This window comes from Sinocyclocheilus grahami, unplaced genomic scaffold (assembly GCF_001515645.1).
Source record: "Sinocyclocheilus grahami isolate Dianchi unplaced genomic scaffold, SAMN03320097.WGS_v1.1 scaffold405.1, whole genome shotgun sequence".
Taxonomy (NCBI): Eukaryota; Metazoa; Chordata; class Actinopteri; order Cypriniformes; family Cyprinidae; genus Sinocyclocheilus; species Sinocyclocheilus grahami.
Genome location: NW_015505584.1, coordinates 1,092,397 through 1,113,203, shown reverse-complemented (window position 1 = coordinate 1,113,203; position 20,807 = coordinate 1,092,397). Strand labels below are relative to the sequence as shown.

Genomic DNA, 20,807 nt, shown 5'->3' with positions numbered 1-20,807 from the left:
ATCAGCAATCACAGAAACAGGAAGCATAAATAAGAAATAGACCGAGGAAGCTTTTCGATATGATTTTGTTATTACACAGAGCCATTTCGTCGGGACAAAACACAGCGTTATCATCACTGCACGTTCATTTAAAAACATGACTGATGGGCACGGATGAGAAGAGATGGGCTGTAACTTAATATTAAAAACAATGTGTTATTATGATAATAAATACTGACCTACTTACCAGCTGACACAACAAACGCAGCACGGCTTGAAGCGCTGGGGGTCGGCGTGTCGCACTGCGCATGCGCGGAGGAGTGTCCTATCTATCATGCGCTGCTCCACGTGTTGTTTACACACACCGTTTTATTAGTGTAAGTTTGACCGCTATGTCTTCTTCCATGCGTACACAGTGTGCCAACTACCTTGAAAAAACACTGAAATAGATGTGACAAATCCCATCTTTATGTGCCAACACTACACTACACACTGCTTTAGCCAATTGGCTGAACATGTGGATTTGAGAGAAAGGGGTGTGGTTAAAGTAGCAATTTGGTAGAAATAATTTATAGCAACTTAAATGATAATGTGTGTAATTTCTGCATTCAGTTTCTTCCTCAAAATAGGTTTAGATATAAATAAGTTGACAGCATTTTTTCCCCCAATTAGGTCTATATCATATACAATCTGTATCTGTATAATATTAAAGCTACTTCATCCTACATAGAGCAGGCTGTTTAAAGAGGCAGACATATTAAGATCACAAGACCAGCTGAGGTCACCTGTAATGAACACTCTCACCTGAAATCCGATGACATCTGTAATAATTATAGCTAGTTTTAGTCAAACTGTATTTAATTGGCTCATGATCGTTTTTAGTATTCTGTCTGTAATGATGAACACAATACAACAAAGTGTTATCGCTTCTAAAATGTATGCATTTTGGCTATTCGTTTACAGGACACTGTTTTGAGGGCCTGAATGCTAACTTTCGAGAATGGGGTTTCAAAGTGCAAGTTTTTGAAAACGATAGCATTATTTTCTCTGTGTAAACTACGAAAACATGACTTTGTGAAAGCTGTGATGTCATGCGCGTGCATATCTCGTGTTCAGACTAATATATGAATAAAATGAAGAATATGCCCGCTTTGTGTGCAGGCGCATAGTGTTTCTTTACAAAGTGACATCGCCAACTACTGGCCTGGCATGAATAATACAGCGTCTTTAGTCGTTTTCAAGTAGCCAGGGGCCCGTTCTTCGCACCTCGCTTAACACACACATCTGAGATGATTTGAAAGATGCTGATCTCTGGCTAATTTAGTTCTTCAAACAAATTTGCAGATTTGATTAAAATATCTGGATTAAGTTGTCTAAGATTACTGCGCTTTCTCGTGTTCCCCGTAAAGGGTAAATGTATTGATACCCGAAACCACGATCAGCAGTGCAGCGATTGGCTGGTGGCAAGACAACAACGTAATGACATCATATAATTAAAAAAAGACACCTGGCATTTCTGAAAATAGCCAAGCGAAAAAAATTGAAGTTTCTTAAGGGTCAAGATCATGTTATCTGCATCTCCTGCGCTCCATCAAGCCACTCACATAATATCTGTCAGCACTCAAATTAATGCAGGACTCAGATTAACTGTATAGCATGTGTGTAAGACTCATCCAATACAATTCTAAAGTTATTTTTTTTATCACTAATAAATTTTTCAACATGTAAACCTGGCTGTGTCTATAGTAGATGATGACTACACAACATTATAATATTTTTTGTATTCATTTTTAAATGATTATTATTGTAAATTACTGTGCCTGGATCAGTAGGGTACTCTTTTAATAAAGTCGTGGTGGTAGCGGACAGATTTTAAGTATCAGTTCCACTTAAAAAGATGCAATCTAATCCTATTTACATTAAATAAGCAGCTCCCGAGCTGTTGCTATGACAGCAAGTCCTGGGGCCCTTTCTTCGTACGTCGCTAACTCAGTTAGCCGGATTTGATTGGTGATGATTTGGCATGATCTTGGATTATTTGGATCTTCGAAGCTCATCCTGGACTTGCTGTCATAGCAAAACAACAACATAATCTTAAACCTGCTCGGGAGCATCTTATTTCATGTAAACAGGATTAGATTGTATCTTTTTAAGCAGAATTGATATTTAAAATCTGTCCCAGCCACTGTTACTCTATTACAGGAGTACCCTACTAATCCAGGGACAGTAATTTAAAATAATAATCATTTAAAAATGTATTTGAAAATAATATTATAATGTTGTGTAATCTATAATACTATAGACACAGCCAGTTTTACTCATTGAAAGATTTATTAGTGATGAAATAATTATTTTATAATTGTATTAGAGTCTTACACACATGCTGTACAGTTAATCTGAGTCCTGCATTAATTTGAGTGCTGACAGATATTATGGGAGTGGCTTGATGGAGCGCAGGAGATGCAGATAACATGATTTTGACCCTTAAGAAACTTTAATTAATGCTGTCACGTAACAAATCTGCCTCAAATATAAAATTATATGAATTGCTAATTACAACATTGAAATAAAAATGTAAAGCCTGTACAAATTACTAGTAAACGTGAATATAAAAATTGAGAATCATGTAAAATAAAAATAAACCAGTGCACATTTCAGTTATCTATTATAACATTTTTGTAGTTTTGTTCACTTGGCTGTTTCCGTATAAAGGTCCAGAAATTTGTCAAGTTTTTTCGGCACGTGTCTTTTTTAATTAGGCTATATGATGTCATCACGTTGCTGTCTTGCCGCCAGCCAATCACTGCACTGCTGATCTTGGTTTCGAGTATCAAACACTCATACTTTCCGTACCCACTGTATATCCCTGCGTTCCATTCGGAAGGGCTCATCCCTATACCCTAATCCCTCAAAGAGTTTACCCTCCGGAGTGAGAGCATGTAGGGGTCAAAAAACTCTTTATTTGGAACGCACTTCTTTGTCATCTTAACGAGACTATCAAAGGAGGCGCCTTCATCATACATTTTGTACGTTGTTGACCCCCAGTCGTCTTTTACGTTAAATATAATGTATATTTGTATATGTAATGTTATTTAATGTAATGTATTTGTAATGTACATTGTGTCTATGTATTTGAAACATTTGAATGGACTGATAAAGGTATAAAGGTCGTTTTGACCATAATAATGTACCAAAGCTAACTCATATAAATATTACAGTAGTATAGAAAAATACTATGCATACATTTATAGGTGAAGTCGAACTCTGTGAGCCCGAAGTGTCCATCAGTTGTACCCTTTGAAATCCTTCATCCCGAAGGGCCCTTTGAAGTGGCCAGTTTTGAGCACTTCGGTTTGGAATATGGCAGCCATGATTGTTTTCACTCTGGAGTGCCCTTTGGAGGGCGATATATCACCGTATGACTGGATCGCTCATCGTGTTCTAAACTGGCATTCAGGGGTGAAGCACAGGAAGTGTTTGAGCTGCCATCTTACTATTCCCTACCGGCGGAAAGCACCACTGACTACGGCTGCATTCAAAAACTTAGGCAGCTGACTTGCTGCCTCGCTGCCGTATGAGGCAATGACTTTGCAGGCAACGTTTTTTCACGAAGGCTTCTGAGGCAGGGTTAACGGTTTAATGATCTACAACAAAACAGAACAAGTTTTTGTGATAACTAAACAAATATTTAATTACTATAATACTGATTTCTCGCTAGAAATAACATCAAAAGTGCAAAAAGTTAGTCAGAAATATACATTTACTCACAAACTGACCACCAAATGCAACTTTCAGACGCCATCTTTATTTTTTAGCTCAACCGTCACAGAATGGAACGCACAGGATTGTGGGATATCAAAGGCAGCGAAGGATACATCTATGTTGCCTTCAGAATTCGATCAGAAGAAAGTACCTCCGGAGACAGGAAGTGAAGCAGAATTTGGATTCGGACATACCTTGATGCCTTCCTGCCTTGGAATGCTGCCTTCAGAGGATGCAGCCCATGTTTACATGGACATCAGTAATCTAATTATTTACCTTATTCTCAATAAGCCAATATTATGATTAAGGTGTTTACATGAGTTGCTTTTAGAATATTCCTTTCATGTTCCCGTTTTACATGTTATAGTTAGATTAATGGCAACTCAAGCCGGCCTCCGCATACTCTAGGCTGCGGTGTGTGGCGCTTTGTGTTTCGCTGTGAAAGCGAAACTACTTTGTTTGGTCTTCCAAAAGAGGGCACGACTAGAAATCAGTGGTTAAGTTGTATTTACAACACTGTTCCAGAACACTTCAACCCAAATATTCAGATGTGTGCAGCACATTTTATGGAGGACTGTTTCCTGATCCTGGGAGAGTAGCCTACAATGTTCTGTTCTGTTCTGACTCACAGACTGTAAGTACATTTTTATATTTAAAGAATTTGCCACTGATGATTCAAACACGAGTTTTGAGCAGTGTAGAGTAGCACTTGTTGTTTGTCATTTCTCCGATCACAAATGCAGACATGGTTGTTACGCTCTGGCCGGACAGGGCATCACAGTATGGTGAGGGGTGTAACATTTCCGTCACACGCTTGAGGTATTCGGCCAATCATAACGCACTGGATAGCTGGCCAATCAGAGCACACCTCGCTTTTCAGAACGATGAGCTTTGTAAAAATCAACGCGTTTCAGAAAGGCGGGGCATAGAGGAGAAACAATAATGTACAGTATGTGGAAAATAATGTGTTTTTTTAACCTTAAACTACATAAACACATTGCATTACACCAAATACACAAAATAATGTTCTTTTTGGCAACATCATATGACCCCTTTAATACGATTTCTGTTTACTTTGAATATGACTTTAGCCGGATTAAGGTAATCAAAAATATATCTGTTTACATGGTAGATTCTTAATCAGAGTATTGTCTTAATCGTGTTAAAATCGGAGTATTGTTGTCCATGTAAACATACTAATTGACTGACAGCCAAAACACTAGTAATGGGAGAAACGAACCATTTCGAAGCTTCGAATCAATTGAACCAATTGCTTCGCAAAATGAATCACTGTTTCGAAGCGCTCTAAACACCACACGCTGGTGATGCCTGCTGGTCAAAACTGTGTAAATGCAACAAAAACTCAGACCAAATCATGCATAAAAACAGCTTTTACAAACCCAATGAAAACGCTTTCTTGAAAGTATAATATATTAAATGGAATCAAAATAATAAAATACCATTAAAAACATGAAGTGTCTGTATAATAGGCCTATGCGTCTTTAAAATATCTATTATTAATTTGCAAGGGCTTGTTTTGTTTGTTTTATGGAGAGCTTGTCTAAACAGGACAGTAAAAGACTATTAACTACTACTCATCCTTTTAATTACACAAATGTGTCATAAAAAATGTCTACAAATTGATCAAACTGATCTGAGATCGTATATATATAGATGCTAATGCAGTGGTTCGCCGCTGCGGGGCGATCTCAGTGAACTCGCATGATTCATGGGCGAACTATTGAAATTTCTAAACGTTTCGAAACAGTTATGACGTAACGAAGCCTCGTTTACTGAAATCACGTGACTTTGGCATTTTGATAGGCGCTCCGAACCACTGTTTCGAAACAATTGATTCGCAAAGGTGACTGCCGACACAGCCCAGCCGGCATTTCAACGTTGATTCACTGGTGATTCACTGGTCGGTACCATGGTTGAATCAACGCTTGATTATGTTTCGATTTAGCAAATTGGATCAACGTTGATATTGTGACGTTGTTTCACCGTTTAAATCGCAATGTTGTTTCACCATCTTACCTTCATCATGGGTGAATTAAAGGGGTCCTATTATGCTTTTTCACTTTTTCAACTTTAATTAGTCTGTAATGTTGCTGTTTGAGCATAAAAAAGATCTGCAAAGTTACAAAGCTCAACGACCACTTCAAAAGGAGATATTTTATTTAACAGAAATCACTTTTCAAAAACTACAACGAACGACTCGTTTGGACTACAACGCATATTTTCCAGGTTTTGTGATATCACAAATATCGACGAATTGGACGAGACCTGGTTGAGCTGCACTAGAGAAGGCAACGAGTGTTATCACTCTGTCGGAGACAGGCTGGGGAGAAAGGTGTTGTAATATAAAATATGGGAAAAATAATGTGTTTTTCGAACAACCTAGTATGAGAGCCTGTTCTAGTACACCCCCAAAACAAAATCAAGACTTTGTAAAAGAGCACCCTTAAAGGGGTCCTATTATGCTCTTTTACAAAATCAAGACTTTGTAAAAGAGCACCCTTAAAGGGGTCCTATTATGCTCTTTTACAAAATCAAGACTTTGTAAAAGAGCACCCTTAAAGGGGTCCTATTATGCTCTTTTACAAAATCAAGACTTTGTAAAAGAGCATAATAGGACCCCTTTAAGGGTGTTCTGGAGACATTGGATTAACGTTGAATTAGGTGTTTATTTTGCAAATTGGATCAAAGTTGATAACGCGACGTTGTTTCACCGTCGTACCTTTCAACATGGGTGAATACACAACTGCGTGTTCAGTTAGAACCTAGTTTGCATTTAGATCAACACTGTACATTATAAAGGTTAAAAATCAAATGACTGGCAGCAATGGCTTTACAATCAACTTCAGTAAAATTATCACATTTTATTTTGGAAACATACTGTATAAAACACATGAAAATATTCCCAAACTTTAGCTTGCGGTGTTTGTGCATGGATGTATTGTTAAAAACCTGTAGAAGAACAATCCAAGTACAATAATATTTAAAGGTTTTTGTAAAATAATATGCATATTTTGCGCTGCACTTGCAAGAGAAACCCTTGTACTTTTATTACTGAAGCCAGTTGATGGTGGAAAACTATAGTTTCTGTGAAAACATGTTTTACTAATGTGTCTCATTACAAGAGATTTGTACATTTGTGCAGTGAAAATGTGTTGAACAGTTCGAGCATGGAACCTGCAACCAGGGGCACTGTAAGGGGGGGAAGGTTAGGACGATTCCAAGGGCCCAGTGTTAGAGGGGGCCCCCCGAGGGGGGAACGTGATTTCTACCGAGGGGGACCCTAAAATGTTAGAACCAACAGCCATGTCACAGCGTGGTTGTGCTTCGGGTGATCCTTGAAGGTCCCAGCTCTAGGTCCTTTCTAATGCTGTCCCCTCCACTCTCTCCCACTTGTGCGCTTTCTGTACTGTCCTGTATAAATATAAATAAAAACAAAAACACCACAAATAAATCCTCATAAAATATCAACTTTGATATTGTGAAATATAACTGAAAACTGAATGCAAAACAAATCACATACAATATTTTCACTTTACAGTTCAGTAACAGTGGGGTTGGAAACAAAGTGCACAACACTATTCAATAAACACCTATTTAATGTATTCAGATGAAAGTTTACAATATTAACAAATTATTCACAAGCAGTTTTTTCAGAGTCCCTAGTTACACTGTTTTAATCAGAATCCTAACTATATAGTGTATTTAGTAAAACAAGTCAAATCAAATTAAGTAAATTTTTATTAAACCAAGTAAAATCAAAACCTATCACAAAAGGTCAATGAATCTCTACCAGAAGTGACAGTGCAATGTAGCAGATGAACAATTTCTTACCAAATTGCCAATAATAAGCTGGATCCTTGATGACTCTACAAGGGGAAAGAAGAACTGGTTTACTGAAAAGTTCTTAAAGAGCAGGATTTAATTTTATACCATTTCTTAAACCAGTGGTTCTCTAACTTTTTATACGAAGTACCACTTCAGAAAATATTTGGCACTCTAAGTACCACCATAATGACCAACATTCAATTTCAGCAGCGTAGTAGGCCTAACTATTCAGCTACAGCTCTGCACAGTTCAAAAATGAGGCAGTTTTATTCCTAATAAGAATATTTAGGCTATTGTTGTCAGCCACTTTAACATTGTAAATACTCAGTTTGAACATTAACACTTGTTTGTGCATGGATGTATTGTTAAAAACCTGTAGAAGAACAATCCAAGTACAATAATATTTAAAGGTTTTTGTAAAATAATATGCATATTTTGCGCTGCACTTGCAAGAGAAACCCTTGTACTTTTATTACTGAAGCCAGTTGATGGTGGAAAACTATAGTTTCTGTGAAAACATGTTTTACTAATGTGTCTCATTACAAGAGATTTGTACATTTGTGCAGTGAAAATGTGTTGAACAGTTCGAGCATGGAACCTGCAACCAGGGGCACTGTAAGGGGGGGAAGGTTAGGACGATTCCAAGGGCCCAGTGTTAGAGGGGGCCCCCCGAGGGGGGAACGTGATTTCTACCGAGGGGGACCCTAAAATGTTAGAACCAACAGCCATGTCACAGCGTGGTTGTGCTTCGGGTGATCCTTGAAGGTCCCAGCTCTAGGTCCTTTCTAATGCTGTCCCCTCCACTCTCTCCCACTTGTGCGCTTTCTGTACTGTCCTGTATAAATATAAATAAAAACAAAAACACCACAAATAAATCCTCATAAAATATCAACTTTGATATTGTGAAATATAACTGAAAACTGAATGCAAAACAAATCACATACAATATTTTCACTTTACAGTTCAGTAACAGTGGGGTTGGAAACAAAGTGCACAACACTATTCAATAAACACCTATTTAATGTATTCAGATGAAAGTTTACAATATTAACAAATTATTCACAAGCAGTTTTTTCAGAGTCCCTAGTTACACTGTTTTAATCAGAATCCTAACTATATAGTGTATTTAGTAAAACAAGTCAAATCAAATTAAGTAAATTTTTATTAAACCAAGTAAAATCAAAACCTATCACAAAAGGTCAATGAATCTCTACCAGAAGTGACAGTGCAATGTAGCAGATGAACAATTTCTTACCAAATTGCCAATAATAAGCTGGATCCTTGATGACTCTACAAGGGGAAAGAAGAACTGGTTTACTGAAAAGTTCTTAAAGAGCAGGATTTAATTTTATACCATTTCTTAAACCAGTGGTTCTCTAACTTTTTATACGAAGTACCACTTCAGAAAATATTTGGCACTCTAAGTACCACCATAATGACCAACATTCAATTTCAGCAGCGTAGTAGGCCTAACTATTCAGCTACAGCTCTGCACAGTTCAAAAATGAGGCAGTTTTATTCCTAATAAGAATATTTAGGCTATTGTTGTCAGCCACTTTAACATTGTAAATACTCAGTTTGAACATTAACACTGCACTGTGCTTACATACAGGTAAATGAAAAACTTAAATAATGATTAAATTAAAATGTGTTGTACCAAAAGCTAAATAACTGTACTGTATACTTAAAGAAAACGTATCTTATCTCAAATAAAGATTAAATTAAAATGTATTAAAGGGATAGTTCACCCAAAAATGAAAATATGTTGTTTATCTGCTTACCCCCAGGGCATCCAAGATGTAGGTGACTGTGTTTCTTCAGTAGAACACAAGCGAAGATTTTTAACTCAAACCGTTGCAGTCTGTCAGTCATATAATGTAAGTGGATGTGAATCACGGCTTTGGGAGTAAAAAAAAACATACACAAACAAAACCAAATTAAACCCTGCGGCTCGTGACGGTACACTGATGTGTAACGATCAGGACCCGTATTCACAAAACATCTTAAGGCAAAAAGTAGCTCATAACTCGCCGATTTAGGAGAACATCTTAAAAATAATGGGCGTGTCAATCCTAAATTTAGGACTCCTAAATTCTTGCTCTAAGAGTATTTCACAAAGCGTTTTAACACTAAAACTAGCTCCTAAAACTGTGAAACTTTAGGAGTAGAGGACTCTCAAGTCACTAAGACCAAACCACAAACTATCCTAAAATGGCTGTTGCCGGCAATCTGCCTCTGAATGTTAACATTTAAAAACATTTGATGATGATAACCTTTTAAAAAGGTATCGCCTTTGGTTTTGGAGGTTATCCCAACTCTAAATTTTCCTTTGATTATATTCTTGTTTTCATTAAACAGCTGGGCAAGAAGTAACAGCTGGGGCCCATTTCAGAAAGGAGGTTAAGTGACAACTCTGAGTATGTTAACCCAGAAATGAGGGAAACTCTGGGTTTTCGTTTCCAATAAAAGACAAAACTAAACCTCTTGGTAAGTTACCATAGTAACTTAGTCTGTGAACCTAACCTGGTCTGGAGCAGGTTTTCTTCAGTAAACCCAGAGTTTCTTTCGGTCTCCTCCCCCTTTTTAAAGCATAAGCAATGTTTAAATACCTCATTCATTCATTCACGTTGCAAAAAAATGCTTTTATTGCTGAGTTTTTTGCCATATTTCAAATACAAATATCTAAAAATTCTTAAATCATGATGCATTTTCTATATAAGAAAAAATATATATGATATTATTTAGTCTTGTTTCCTGGGGTAAACGAGTAAAATTAATTGCAAAAAATAAATAAAATTAATCTTAATGAAAATGGAAACAAGATTATTTTTCTCACTGGACCACTTTCATTTTCATCATGCAGACACGGTAAATGTGAGAAAAATGGCATGTCTTTTTATAAGGGATTCTGTAGATGAGGAGGCTGCATTAATTCACGGGGAGTTACACTTACATCAGGAGAGGATTTAATTTAATTTGATTTAATTTATATATTTTGCCATATCCACATGCATATTTATTTGAACGGTACCATTTTTAAATGTCGTTCACTTGATAACATCTTGTAGTGACCTCTAAGTAATTAGAATTTCCTTTTAGGATTTCCAGTGTGGCTGGATGCATTGATTACACACATATTCTCACCATCTCACCTTCTGAAAATGAAACTGATTACTGTATGGAATGGAAGGATGCCGGATGGAAGGGTAGTGCAAGATATATGCCCACTTTGCCAATTATAAGCTATATTGTTTGTAGCCTGGATAGCCCACAGTCATTATGCTACGCCATATCGCCCTCTATTGGATGTAAAATGCTCTGCAGTACATTTTGTGATTTTAGAATGTTAAGTATGGTAACACTTTAGAATAGGGAACACTTAACTACGAATTTCTCCTCAATAAATTCCTAATTTGCTGCTTATTAATAATTAGTAAGGTAGTTGTTAAGTTTAGGTATTGGGTAGGATTAGGGATATAGAATTAGGTCATGTAGAATAAAGCATTAATATGTGCTTAATTACTGCTAATAAATGGCTAATATTCTAGTAATATGCATGCTAATAAGCAACTAGTTAAGAGACCCTAAAATAAAGTGTTACCTTAAGTTCTACTTCTGTAGTTATTTTGGTAGTTTGTATTTTGGTGACAGTAACTCAAAAGTAATACAAGAGTCATGTAACGCATTACAATTCTGAGACAGTAATATTGTAAGGTAAGGAATTACTTTTAAATAACAGTAACAAGTAATCTATAATGTATTACAGTTTGGAAGTAACTTGCACAACACTGGTGAAAAGTTCCCAGAACACTTATTACTTCCGGCGAGATTCTGAATTGTGCACATCTAATAGACACTTTACTATCCTATAAGGCCACAACTGACACTGTTAGGTCACATGACAGTGATAACATGGTGGTTGAATACTACGCTATAGAGCGAACATTTCGCGAAGCAAATTTCAAACCAAATATAGCACCTACTATACAGTATGCGATTTTGCTAAGCGACTGCTCTCTTCACCCTGTTTCCAATATTCCACCTTCCCATATTTCCACGCTTATTTCTTGAGCCTTTTTTAATCTGGTGTTAAATAGGAGGTTACACTTATTATTTAGTAACTTATGATTGCCTTCACCCTTGCCCTGACCAGAACATGAGCAAAATTAAGAACTGACATAAAAAAAAAAAAATGAAATGGACATTGCATGACTTCACTAAAACATTTTATTTCAATCAAGCCAAATCAGATCAGTTCATACAAGCATCTAGTTTTTGCCCAGCTAATGACTCTCAAAAAAGAGCTCTCAAAACATACTTAGATGCGTAGACTAATAAGTCTAAGCAGCAGAACCCTGAGAAGTCCATGAACACTGGAGTATGAAATGACTGGAAACCACAGACCTTGGGATAACTAGCTTTTTCAAGATAAACCGACTCCTCTTTACCAATGAAACAGACTGTTCAATAACACATGAGGACTGTAAAGCTTGCACAAGATTTGTGTAGTACAAATACCAAACCAATAAAAGTAAACCCCATATATTCAAATTCCATACATACAGATTCCATATACAGTATATTCCAGATTTTAATTTGTGATGAAAAAATGACAAGATAGTTGCTTTCAAAATTTGAACAGAGTAAAAAAAACTACATCACACACAGTTACAGAAACACACAGGGCTCTACCTATAAATGAGGACATATGCATCACATAATGAATGAGTGACTGAAATAAATGGACTGATGAATCAGGTCAGGAGCAACACAACTCCTCTCTTGAGATCTGAGTGAACAATGCTCGTGCACCGGGTTTCTCGCGGGGTTTTGTCACCGGAGGTCAGATTTCACTGCTAAATATGTGTCAAAAGGATATTTAATACCTGAGAGAAAGAGCCAGGTGGATTTCTGGTCTTTCCCACTGGGGTTAAAATCACTCATTACATAATTCAGATCCGTACAAAGCCTCCCATAGCAGCCATCACATTCCAGTGTTTTCAGCATATACAATATTCTAGTTGTGCCATATTAGGTTTCAAAACGTACTGTTGAGGCAGCTGTTACAGGTTTTAAGAATGGTTAAAATAGTTTTAAAGGGTTAGTTCACCCAAAAAATCTAATTCTGTCATCATTTATTGTACCTGAATACTAGCTAGACCTACCTGAAAAACGTTAACTTCTTATTTCATTTGTATCTTTGTGGATATTTAATACCTGAGAGAAAGAGCCAGGTGGATTTCTGGTCTTTCCCACTGGGGTTAAAATCACTCATTACATAATTCAGATCCGTACAAAGCCTCCCATAGCAGCCATCACATTCCAGTGTTTTCAGCATATACAATATTCTAGTTGTGCCATATTAGGTTTCAAAACGTACTGTTGAGGCAGCTGTTACAGGTTTTAAGAATGGTTAAAATAGTTTTAAAGGGTTAGTTCACCCAAAAATTCAAATTCTGTCATCATTTATTGTACCTGAATACTAGCTAGACCTACCTGAAAAACGTTAACTTCTTATTTCATTTGTATCTTTGTTTTATTATATTTGTCCTGTTGTTTGTAATGTGCTTCTTGGTTCTTATTTTTAATAACAAACATAAAATAAACAACAAAAATAGTGATACAGATATCGTTATTGAAAGATTTTGGTCACATCACCCAACCCTATCCGTTTTTTCTAAACGGGTATAACTTTCTTTATTTGCAAATGCAGATGTTTAGCAAAATGTTCAAGCTGCTCTTTTACATACAATGAAAGCACAAAGTGACTATGACTGTCAAAAAGGCACCATAACAGTTTTCTTCCACACAGACACTACCACATATTCAGGAGCTTTTAGATCTGTGGCAGAGGGAAAGATTAGCAATTCATTTCTTCACCCTCAGTAAAAACATACATTTTATTATGCAAGCTTGTGTCCGTCATGGAAAAAAAAGGTAACTGCAACATTTAATCTCAAAATTGTATATTGATATTTTAAGTTTATATCTCATAATTCTAACAATTTTTTCTCAGAATTGCAAGTTATAGTAATATTATAGTATAGTAGTAGTAATAGTAGTTATAGTAAAAGTAAGTTTTTGTCTCATAATTCAGTTTAAATCTCGCAATTCTGACTTTTTTCACTTGGAATTCTGAATTTACATATCGCAATTCCGTTTTTTTCCCCGCCAAGGTTAATTGTGACTTTTTATCTCGCTATTCTGACTTTTCTCACAATTTTGAATTTACATCTTGCAATTCTGACCTTTTTCCACATAATTGTGAGATATAACTTAAGATTTGCCAGAAAAAAGTTGAAAAAGCGGCACGTTTACATCTTGCAGTTCAGGTTTTTTTTTCTGTCATGGGTAATTGTGATTTTTTTTCATACAGTTCTGACTTTTTTTTTCTCAGAATTGTGAGATATAAACTTATTGCAGTAAGTTGCAATTATAATTTTTTTTAAATCCCCTGGCGGAAACAGGCTTCCATATTTTGGTCTGTACACTATGACGTTTAATTTAGTGTTCAAGTAGCTACTTTTATTATTAGCTTGACGGCACCCATCCTCCATTCACTTTTTTGTTATATGGAAAAAGAGCTGTTAGTTAAATTTGTTTTTGTGGTCCACATGAGAATGAGTAAATGATGAGTTTTCATTTCTGGATGAACTATTCCTTGAAGAAAAAGAAACATGCATGATTTATACAAGTGTGTAAAGCCAAAAGCGTTCATGATTGAAAGCACATGAACCAAATCCTCCTACAAATCTAGTAAGAAATGAGTCAGAACATGTATGTATTTTTCATTGGTCTGTGCTTTTGTACAGCTCCACTGTGCTTGAGCTCAGAGGCCTGCTGTTTCTCAGCGTCCTCGCTGCTCCTGAACCCTGTGATGAGACAAGCAACAAATCAGCATTACTCCATTAATCTCCTTCAAATCAAATCAAACCCTGAGCTCACGCCTCAACCTCCCCAAATCATCTCACCTGAAAAGAGTCGTCGTCATCTCCGTTACTGTTCAGGTAGCCGAGGGACGCGGCTCTCGTCATGCTGTGTGGGATGAAAAGCATCGTATTTACATGAAAGAACAACACTCTACTGTATCAGGCTGTAAAGCTGGCTTTAAAGTTCAGTACAGTATAACATTCATCAATCGCTGTGTTTGTGTCTCACTTTGTGTTGCGAGGTTCTGGTGGCATGGTTCCTTGAATTTTCTTCACCAGCATCTCGCTGCTTCTGCGCAGGACTTCCCTGAGCTTACCGAAAGAGCCGCTTCTCCTGAGAGACCCGTCCTGAACACAAACACAGTGTTGAGTTAAAACTGCTATCATGTTTTGTTGGTCAGACAGGCAGTTCCACCCATCTCATGCCACTGGTTAAGCCAATGCTGCTGTGTTGGACTACTTTGGATCATTTGTTATAAACCTACACATAATAAACAATAAACTTTGAATATACATGCTCTATAGAGTGCTGCAGGAATGAGTTAGCACGAGTTAGCATTTTAGCACTTCCGGTTCCATTATCCTGTCAGTGGGCTTTTAAAATGGTTTTCTGGTTAAATGCCTGAAACAAGGTCTGTGGTGAACATAAGCTCAAGATATTTTTATGTTTTATTCTATGACATAAAATACAACAGTAATACCCCACTCTTAATTTTTTTTTTTTTACTTTTATGTGTCTTGAAACAGACAGTTGCTAACAGGCAATATTACATGTCATCACACCAAACAGGTTAACTCACTATTCACTTTACTCACACTCTCGCAAACGGTTTCAACTCAAACTTTTCAAATTGTAGATTTTTAAAGGGATAGTTCACTCAGAAAATGAAAATTACCCCATGATTTACTCACCCTTAAGCCATCCTAGGTGTTTATGACTTTCTTCTTTCAGACGAATACAATCAGAGTTATATTAAAAAATGTCCTGGCTCTTCCAAGCTTTATAATGGCAGTGAATGGCTGTTGAGATTTTGAAGCAAAATAAAGCGCACCCATCCATCATTAAATGTGCTCCACACAGCTCCAGGGGGTGAATAAAGACCTCCTGTAGCGAATCAATGCGCTTTTGTCAGAAAAATATCGATATTTAAAACTTTATATACTTTATATACATAATCTCTAACTGTTGTATGCGCGTTCACGAGAGACTGGCATCCAGCGAATGACGTAGGCGCAGCTTCAGCTCCTGTGAGAATACGGAAGTCTCTCAAGAACCAAGTTCTGTTTACAGCAAAGGAAAACCAGTCTCCTCTTGGCTTATATCAAAATCCTCTGACATTTTTCTTTACAAATCCTCGTTTTGCTCTTCTAATTCATGACTGGTGTTTTGTTTTGCTGTCTCTGCTGCACTTCCGTGTTAGTCACTTCTCACCGGACCTTACGCTACGCCTGCGTCTTACGTCATCCACTGGACGCCACTCTCTCGTGAACGTGTGTACAACAGTTAGCGGAAGCTAGAGATTATGGTTTATAAAGTTTTAAATATGGATATTTTTCTTACAAAAACGCATTGATTCGTTCTGTTGGACTATTGAATATCAACAGCCATTCACTGCCATTATAAAGCTTGGAAGAGCCAGGAGATTTTAAATATAACTCTGATTGCATTCGTCTGAAAGAAGAAAGTCATAAACACCTAGTATGGCTTAAGGGTGAGTAAATCATGGGGTAATCTTCATTTTGGGTGAACTATCCCTTTAAATCAAGTAATTGAAAGATTTGTCAGAAGCTTAGTGATGGTGACGTTATTGTCATGTGACCGTGGTGTAGTTTGCTTATTATTATAGATTTTTACTGAATTTAGGCTAACGTTGCGTTCATTTGAGATTATTTTGATGAGCAAAAAGTGTATGAAACAAACTTTTGCTGGTCACAGAGTATCTGCAGTAATATAAACAGTATTGGGGATAATGCATTACAAGTAACACGAGTTAATCAGGTACTTTTCCAAGTAACTAGTAAAGTAATGCATTACTTTTTCAAGTTCAAGTAATTTTTTCAAATAAGCAACATCCCCGTGTGAGGAGCAGAGGCCTTTCTTTCAGCCCGAGGCTTATTCATTTCCCTTTTAGTGACCTAAATAGTTGCCAAAATATAACTTTTAGTTTTTTTTGTTATTAAAAATAAATAAGAAAACCCAGCTCAGGTAACAAAATGTAACACAAAAGTAATGTAATGCATTACTTTCCATAAAAACTCAATTAGGTAATGCAATTAGTTACTTTTTTTATGGAGTAACACAATACTGTAATGCATTACATTTAGAAATAACTTTCCCCAATACTCACTACAAAAGTCAGTGGAAAAATACTATTATTTTACTATATACAGCTATTAAATACTACAAACACAAAGAAGACCTAAGACAGTTGAGCAACTAGAAGCCTGTATTAGACAAGAATGGGACAACATTCCTATTCCTAAACTTGAGCAACTTGTCTCCTCAGTCCCCAGACGTTTGCAGACTGTTATAAAAAGAGGGGATGCCACACAGTGGTAAACATGGCCTTGTCCCAACTTTTTTGAGATGTGTTGATGCCGTGAAATTTAAAATCATCTTATTTTTCCCTTAAAATGATACATTTTCTCAGTTTAAACATTTGATATGTCATCTATGTTGTAGTCTGAATAAATTATTGAAATTTGAACCGTGGACATTGCATTCGGTTTTTATTCACAATTTGTACAGTGTCCCAACTTTTTTGGAATCGGGTTTGTATTATATACAGCGTTTTTATTGAGGGAACCAGGCTGATGCTAACTTACGGGTCGGCCTACAAAAGTATCACTGCAGCACTGCTGTTTATTAGATTTTGGAACTGACATGAAGGAGAATTCATACTTCTGTTAATCGGTCAATTTGGCACGATTATTGGCCAACAGGGTTATTAGTAAGCTAATAATCCCCAAATTCAATATATGAGCTCTCTTATGAGCAATGATAGCCAATGTACAGATATAAACATGTTAAAATATTAGAAACGATCTGGAGCACTGCAGTGTATCTCTGAGCCCAGCAGATGGCAGGGCATGTTTGTGCTCTCAGGTTATGCAGCTAGGCTTTACTAGGGTAACTATAGCAGTACTGCTTTATTGTCGATATGGAAAACCAATACACTGAATCCAATCCATTACATCTGAATTAGCATTAAATCTAATCTGAGCTACACACTGCCTTTTAGGAGTTGTTCGGTATTACTTTAATCCATGCTCTGTGCCGTCATGGTGAAGAAAACGGAGGCAAAAGCAAGCTGTGTGACCACTGCCAATGACAGAAACTAGGTCACATTGTGGCTGAGTGAGTGCCTTCAATAAAACATTCACCCAGACTGTACATTCATGCACACAGGCAGAGGCCAGGCCACTTATTCCAAGCCTTTATTGGGTTAAATTAGCTTAATGAAGACATACATCAGCGTACAGAAAGAGTCACATTTATATTTACACACAGTCCAAACATCCCATCAATCTACAGCGAAGCCTTCAGTCGGTCAACTACAGTGAAGAATTTGCTACATCTGCACTAATTCACCAATCCTGACTGCTTTGAATGCTGAACACATACAGTAACACATTGAAAGATGTGTAGTGTCTATGCCATAAGCGAAATCACACAGAATTTTAGCTTAAAAAATAGCTAAGTGTAAAACTCACCGCCTCTGCTATTGGCATATTGAGCAGATTTGGTCTGAACTTTTTGGCCTTTCTTAAAGTCACATGTCTTTGGCAGCACAAAAGCCAATGAAGAATGAATTTAGCCTACTTGACACATACCCAACCAAACACTTCTTTACCAAACTAAATATGATTATGAGTGGAAAAAAACCCCCATGTGAGTAGCAAATAATACACTTATTTCAAGTGCGATTCGGTCTTCAAAATTTGAATAAAATAAAAATAGCTATAATAAACTAAAGAGTAACTGTGTTGTAACATGAGTTACGCCACATGGTCCAGAAGTCTGAGACCATAAAATCTGCAAATGAAAACATAAATGTAAAATAAATATTTCAAATTCTGCAGTACTTTAAGGTCACTAGCACTTCCTAAAGGGATAATTCATTCAAAAATGAAAATTATCATTCACTCACCCTTATATTGTTTCAAAATTGTATGACTTTCTTTGTCGTGGAAATTTATGTAAATTTTCCAATTTAACCTTTCAATTGTTATGACGATTATATCATTTGTAAATAAAATAAATCTATTCATTTTGTAAAGAAAGCAAAATTGTCAGCAGACTTCTGGACTCCACTGTATTTCCAAATACACTTTCCTTTTGCTATCTACTGCAGATTAAATATAAATGTTAATAAGTGTTAATATGTAATCTGTGAGGTGGCCTGTACAGTAGGCACCTGTGTATTTATTAACAAAAGTAACTGCGAAATAACAAAGGAAGGAAATAGAAATGAAAGAAAATAAAGGAAATTAAATATAACAAGTTAATATAACAGTATATTGAAGTATTTATATGATTTGTTTTGCAGTTACACTACAGGTCAAAAGTTTAGGGTCAGTACAAATCTTTTTTTTTTTTTTTTTGAAAGTCATTAATATTTTTATTGAGCAAGGATACATTGATCAAAGCAACAGGAAACACTTAAAAACATTATCTTTCAAATAAATGCTGTTCTTTTGAACTTTGTAATCTTTAAGGGATCCTGAAAAAACTATATATCATGATTCCCACCAAAAACATATTGGGCAGCACAACAGTTTTCAACATTGATAATAATAATACATGTTTGTTGAGCATCAAATCAGCATATTATACTGATTTCTGAAGATCATGTGACACTGAAGACTGGAGTAATGATGCTGGAAATACAGCTGCGCATCACAGAAATACATTAAAGTTTAACAGATATTCACATAGAAAACAGCTATTTTAAATTGTAATAATATTTCACAATATTATCATTTTAATTTTTGATCAAATAAATGCAGCCTTGGTGAGCAGAAGAGACTTCTTTCAAAAAATATGACAAAATCTTACTGATCCCAAACTTTTGAACAGTAATAGTTCATCATTTAAATAACATATACTTTTTATTACATTACTGTAATGATATTGGGAATTTTCTTGACATTACGGGGAGAAATGTGTTTAACTAAATCCAATGTCTAATTTATTTCTTTTGATTTGGCCTGTTCATGAGATTCACTCTGCTAATCCGACACGTGTGTCACTGAGCTTGTATATTACAGATCATTAGTGTTACACAATTAACAATGCAGACACAAAAACAGACGTCACAGAGAACAAGGAGGAATGAGCAAACGAGCTAAATCACTCAGTGTGTGTAAGAATCGGGGAAAGAGAGAGAGAGCAAGAACACACAGCCAATGTAAGATGATATCCCATCAGCCAAGAGTTAAAGCTGTGCTGGGCTTTCTCTCGCACAGCAATCCATTTAGATCAGGCAGATCAGATCTGATTTGTTGTAAGAGCAGACAGAGGAAGATGAGGAGAGCTTAGGCCTGATGCAGAGAGAGACAGGACACAAAAGCACACATGAGACGGGAACATCAAGAGCAGGCAGTGAGTCTGTCCATCAATGCACATAAAGACATTCGATTCTGTTAGCATCGCAATATTTAACCTGATTTCGCCTGTATAAACTAATGTATTTAGCTGGATTTGTAACTCACACAGATGCTTTTAATAAAACAAAGGGAGCAGCAACATATTAAAAGATACTAATGTTCAATAAGCAGTTACAGTTATTAAAAAAAAAGAAAATTCTTCTAAATCAAATAACAGTTATTCCAGATTAACATAGAGTATTAGTTTAACTGTAGGATTTTACTGTTTCCAAGCAACGTAGCAACTAGGACAAAAATATTAAATATAATAGAGTGCAACAGTGACCATCAGTTTTTTTTAATTAGTTAATAAAAATACAGCTATTCATTGTTAGTTCATGTTAGCTCAAGACCATTAAATAATAATAATAATAGACACAACTTTTGATTTTATTTTAATAATTTATTAGAAATTAAACAATTGTTAAAAATAACATTAATAAAAGCTTTTGAAGTATATATATATATATATATATATATATATATGTGTGTGTGTGTGTGTGTGTGTGTGTGAGAGAGAGTGTTTGTGTGTGTGTGTCTGTGTGTGTGTGTGTGTGTGTGTGTGTGTGTGTGAGTGTGTGTGTGTGTGTGTGTGTGTGTGTGTGTGTGTGTGAGGGTGTGTGTGTGTGTGTGTGTGTGTGT

General features: G+C 36.2%; 1 protein-coding gene across 2 annotated transcripts in view; it reads right to left on the bottom strand.

Annotated features, from left to right (window-relative positions):
- Nucleotides 1-14,031: 14,031 nt before the first annotated feature.
- Nucleotides 14,032-20,807, bottom strand: part of LOC107550686 (kinesin light chain 1-like) — a 33,644-nt gene continuing 26,868 nt past the window's right edge. The window contains exons 14-16 of one of the 2 annotated variants that reach the window (XM_016232030.1): nucleotides 14,746-14,864; nucleotides 14,559-14,622; nucleotides 14,032-14,459 (exon numbers count right to left, since the gene is read on the bottom strand). In XM_016232030.1, the coding sequence (XP_016087516.1) occupies nucleotides 14,376-14,459; nucleotides 14,559-14,622; nucleotides 14,746-14,864 (267 nt within the window). In that variant the 3' untranslated portion in view covers nucleotides 14,032-14,375. Of the gene's footprint in view, nucleotides 14,460-14,558; nucleotides 14,623-14,745; nucleotides 14,865-19,579; nucleotides 20,061-20,807 lie in introns of those variants that run through there. The other variant, XM_016232031.1, reaches the window with a different exon arrangement.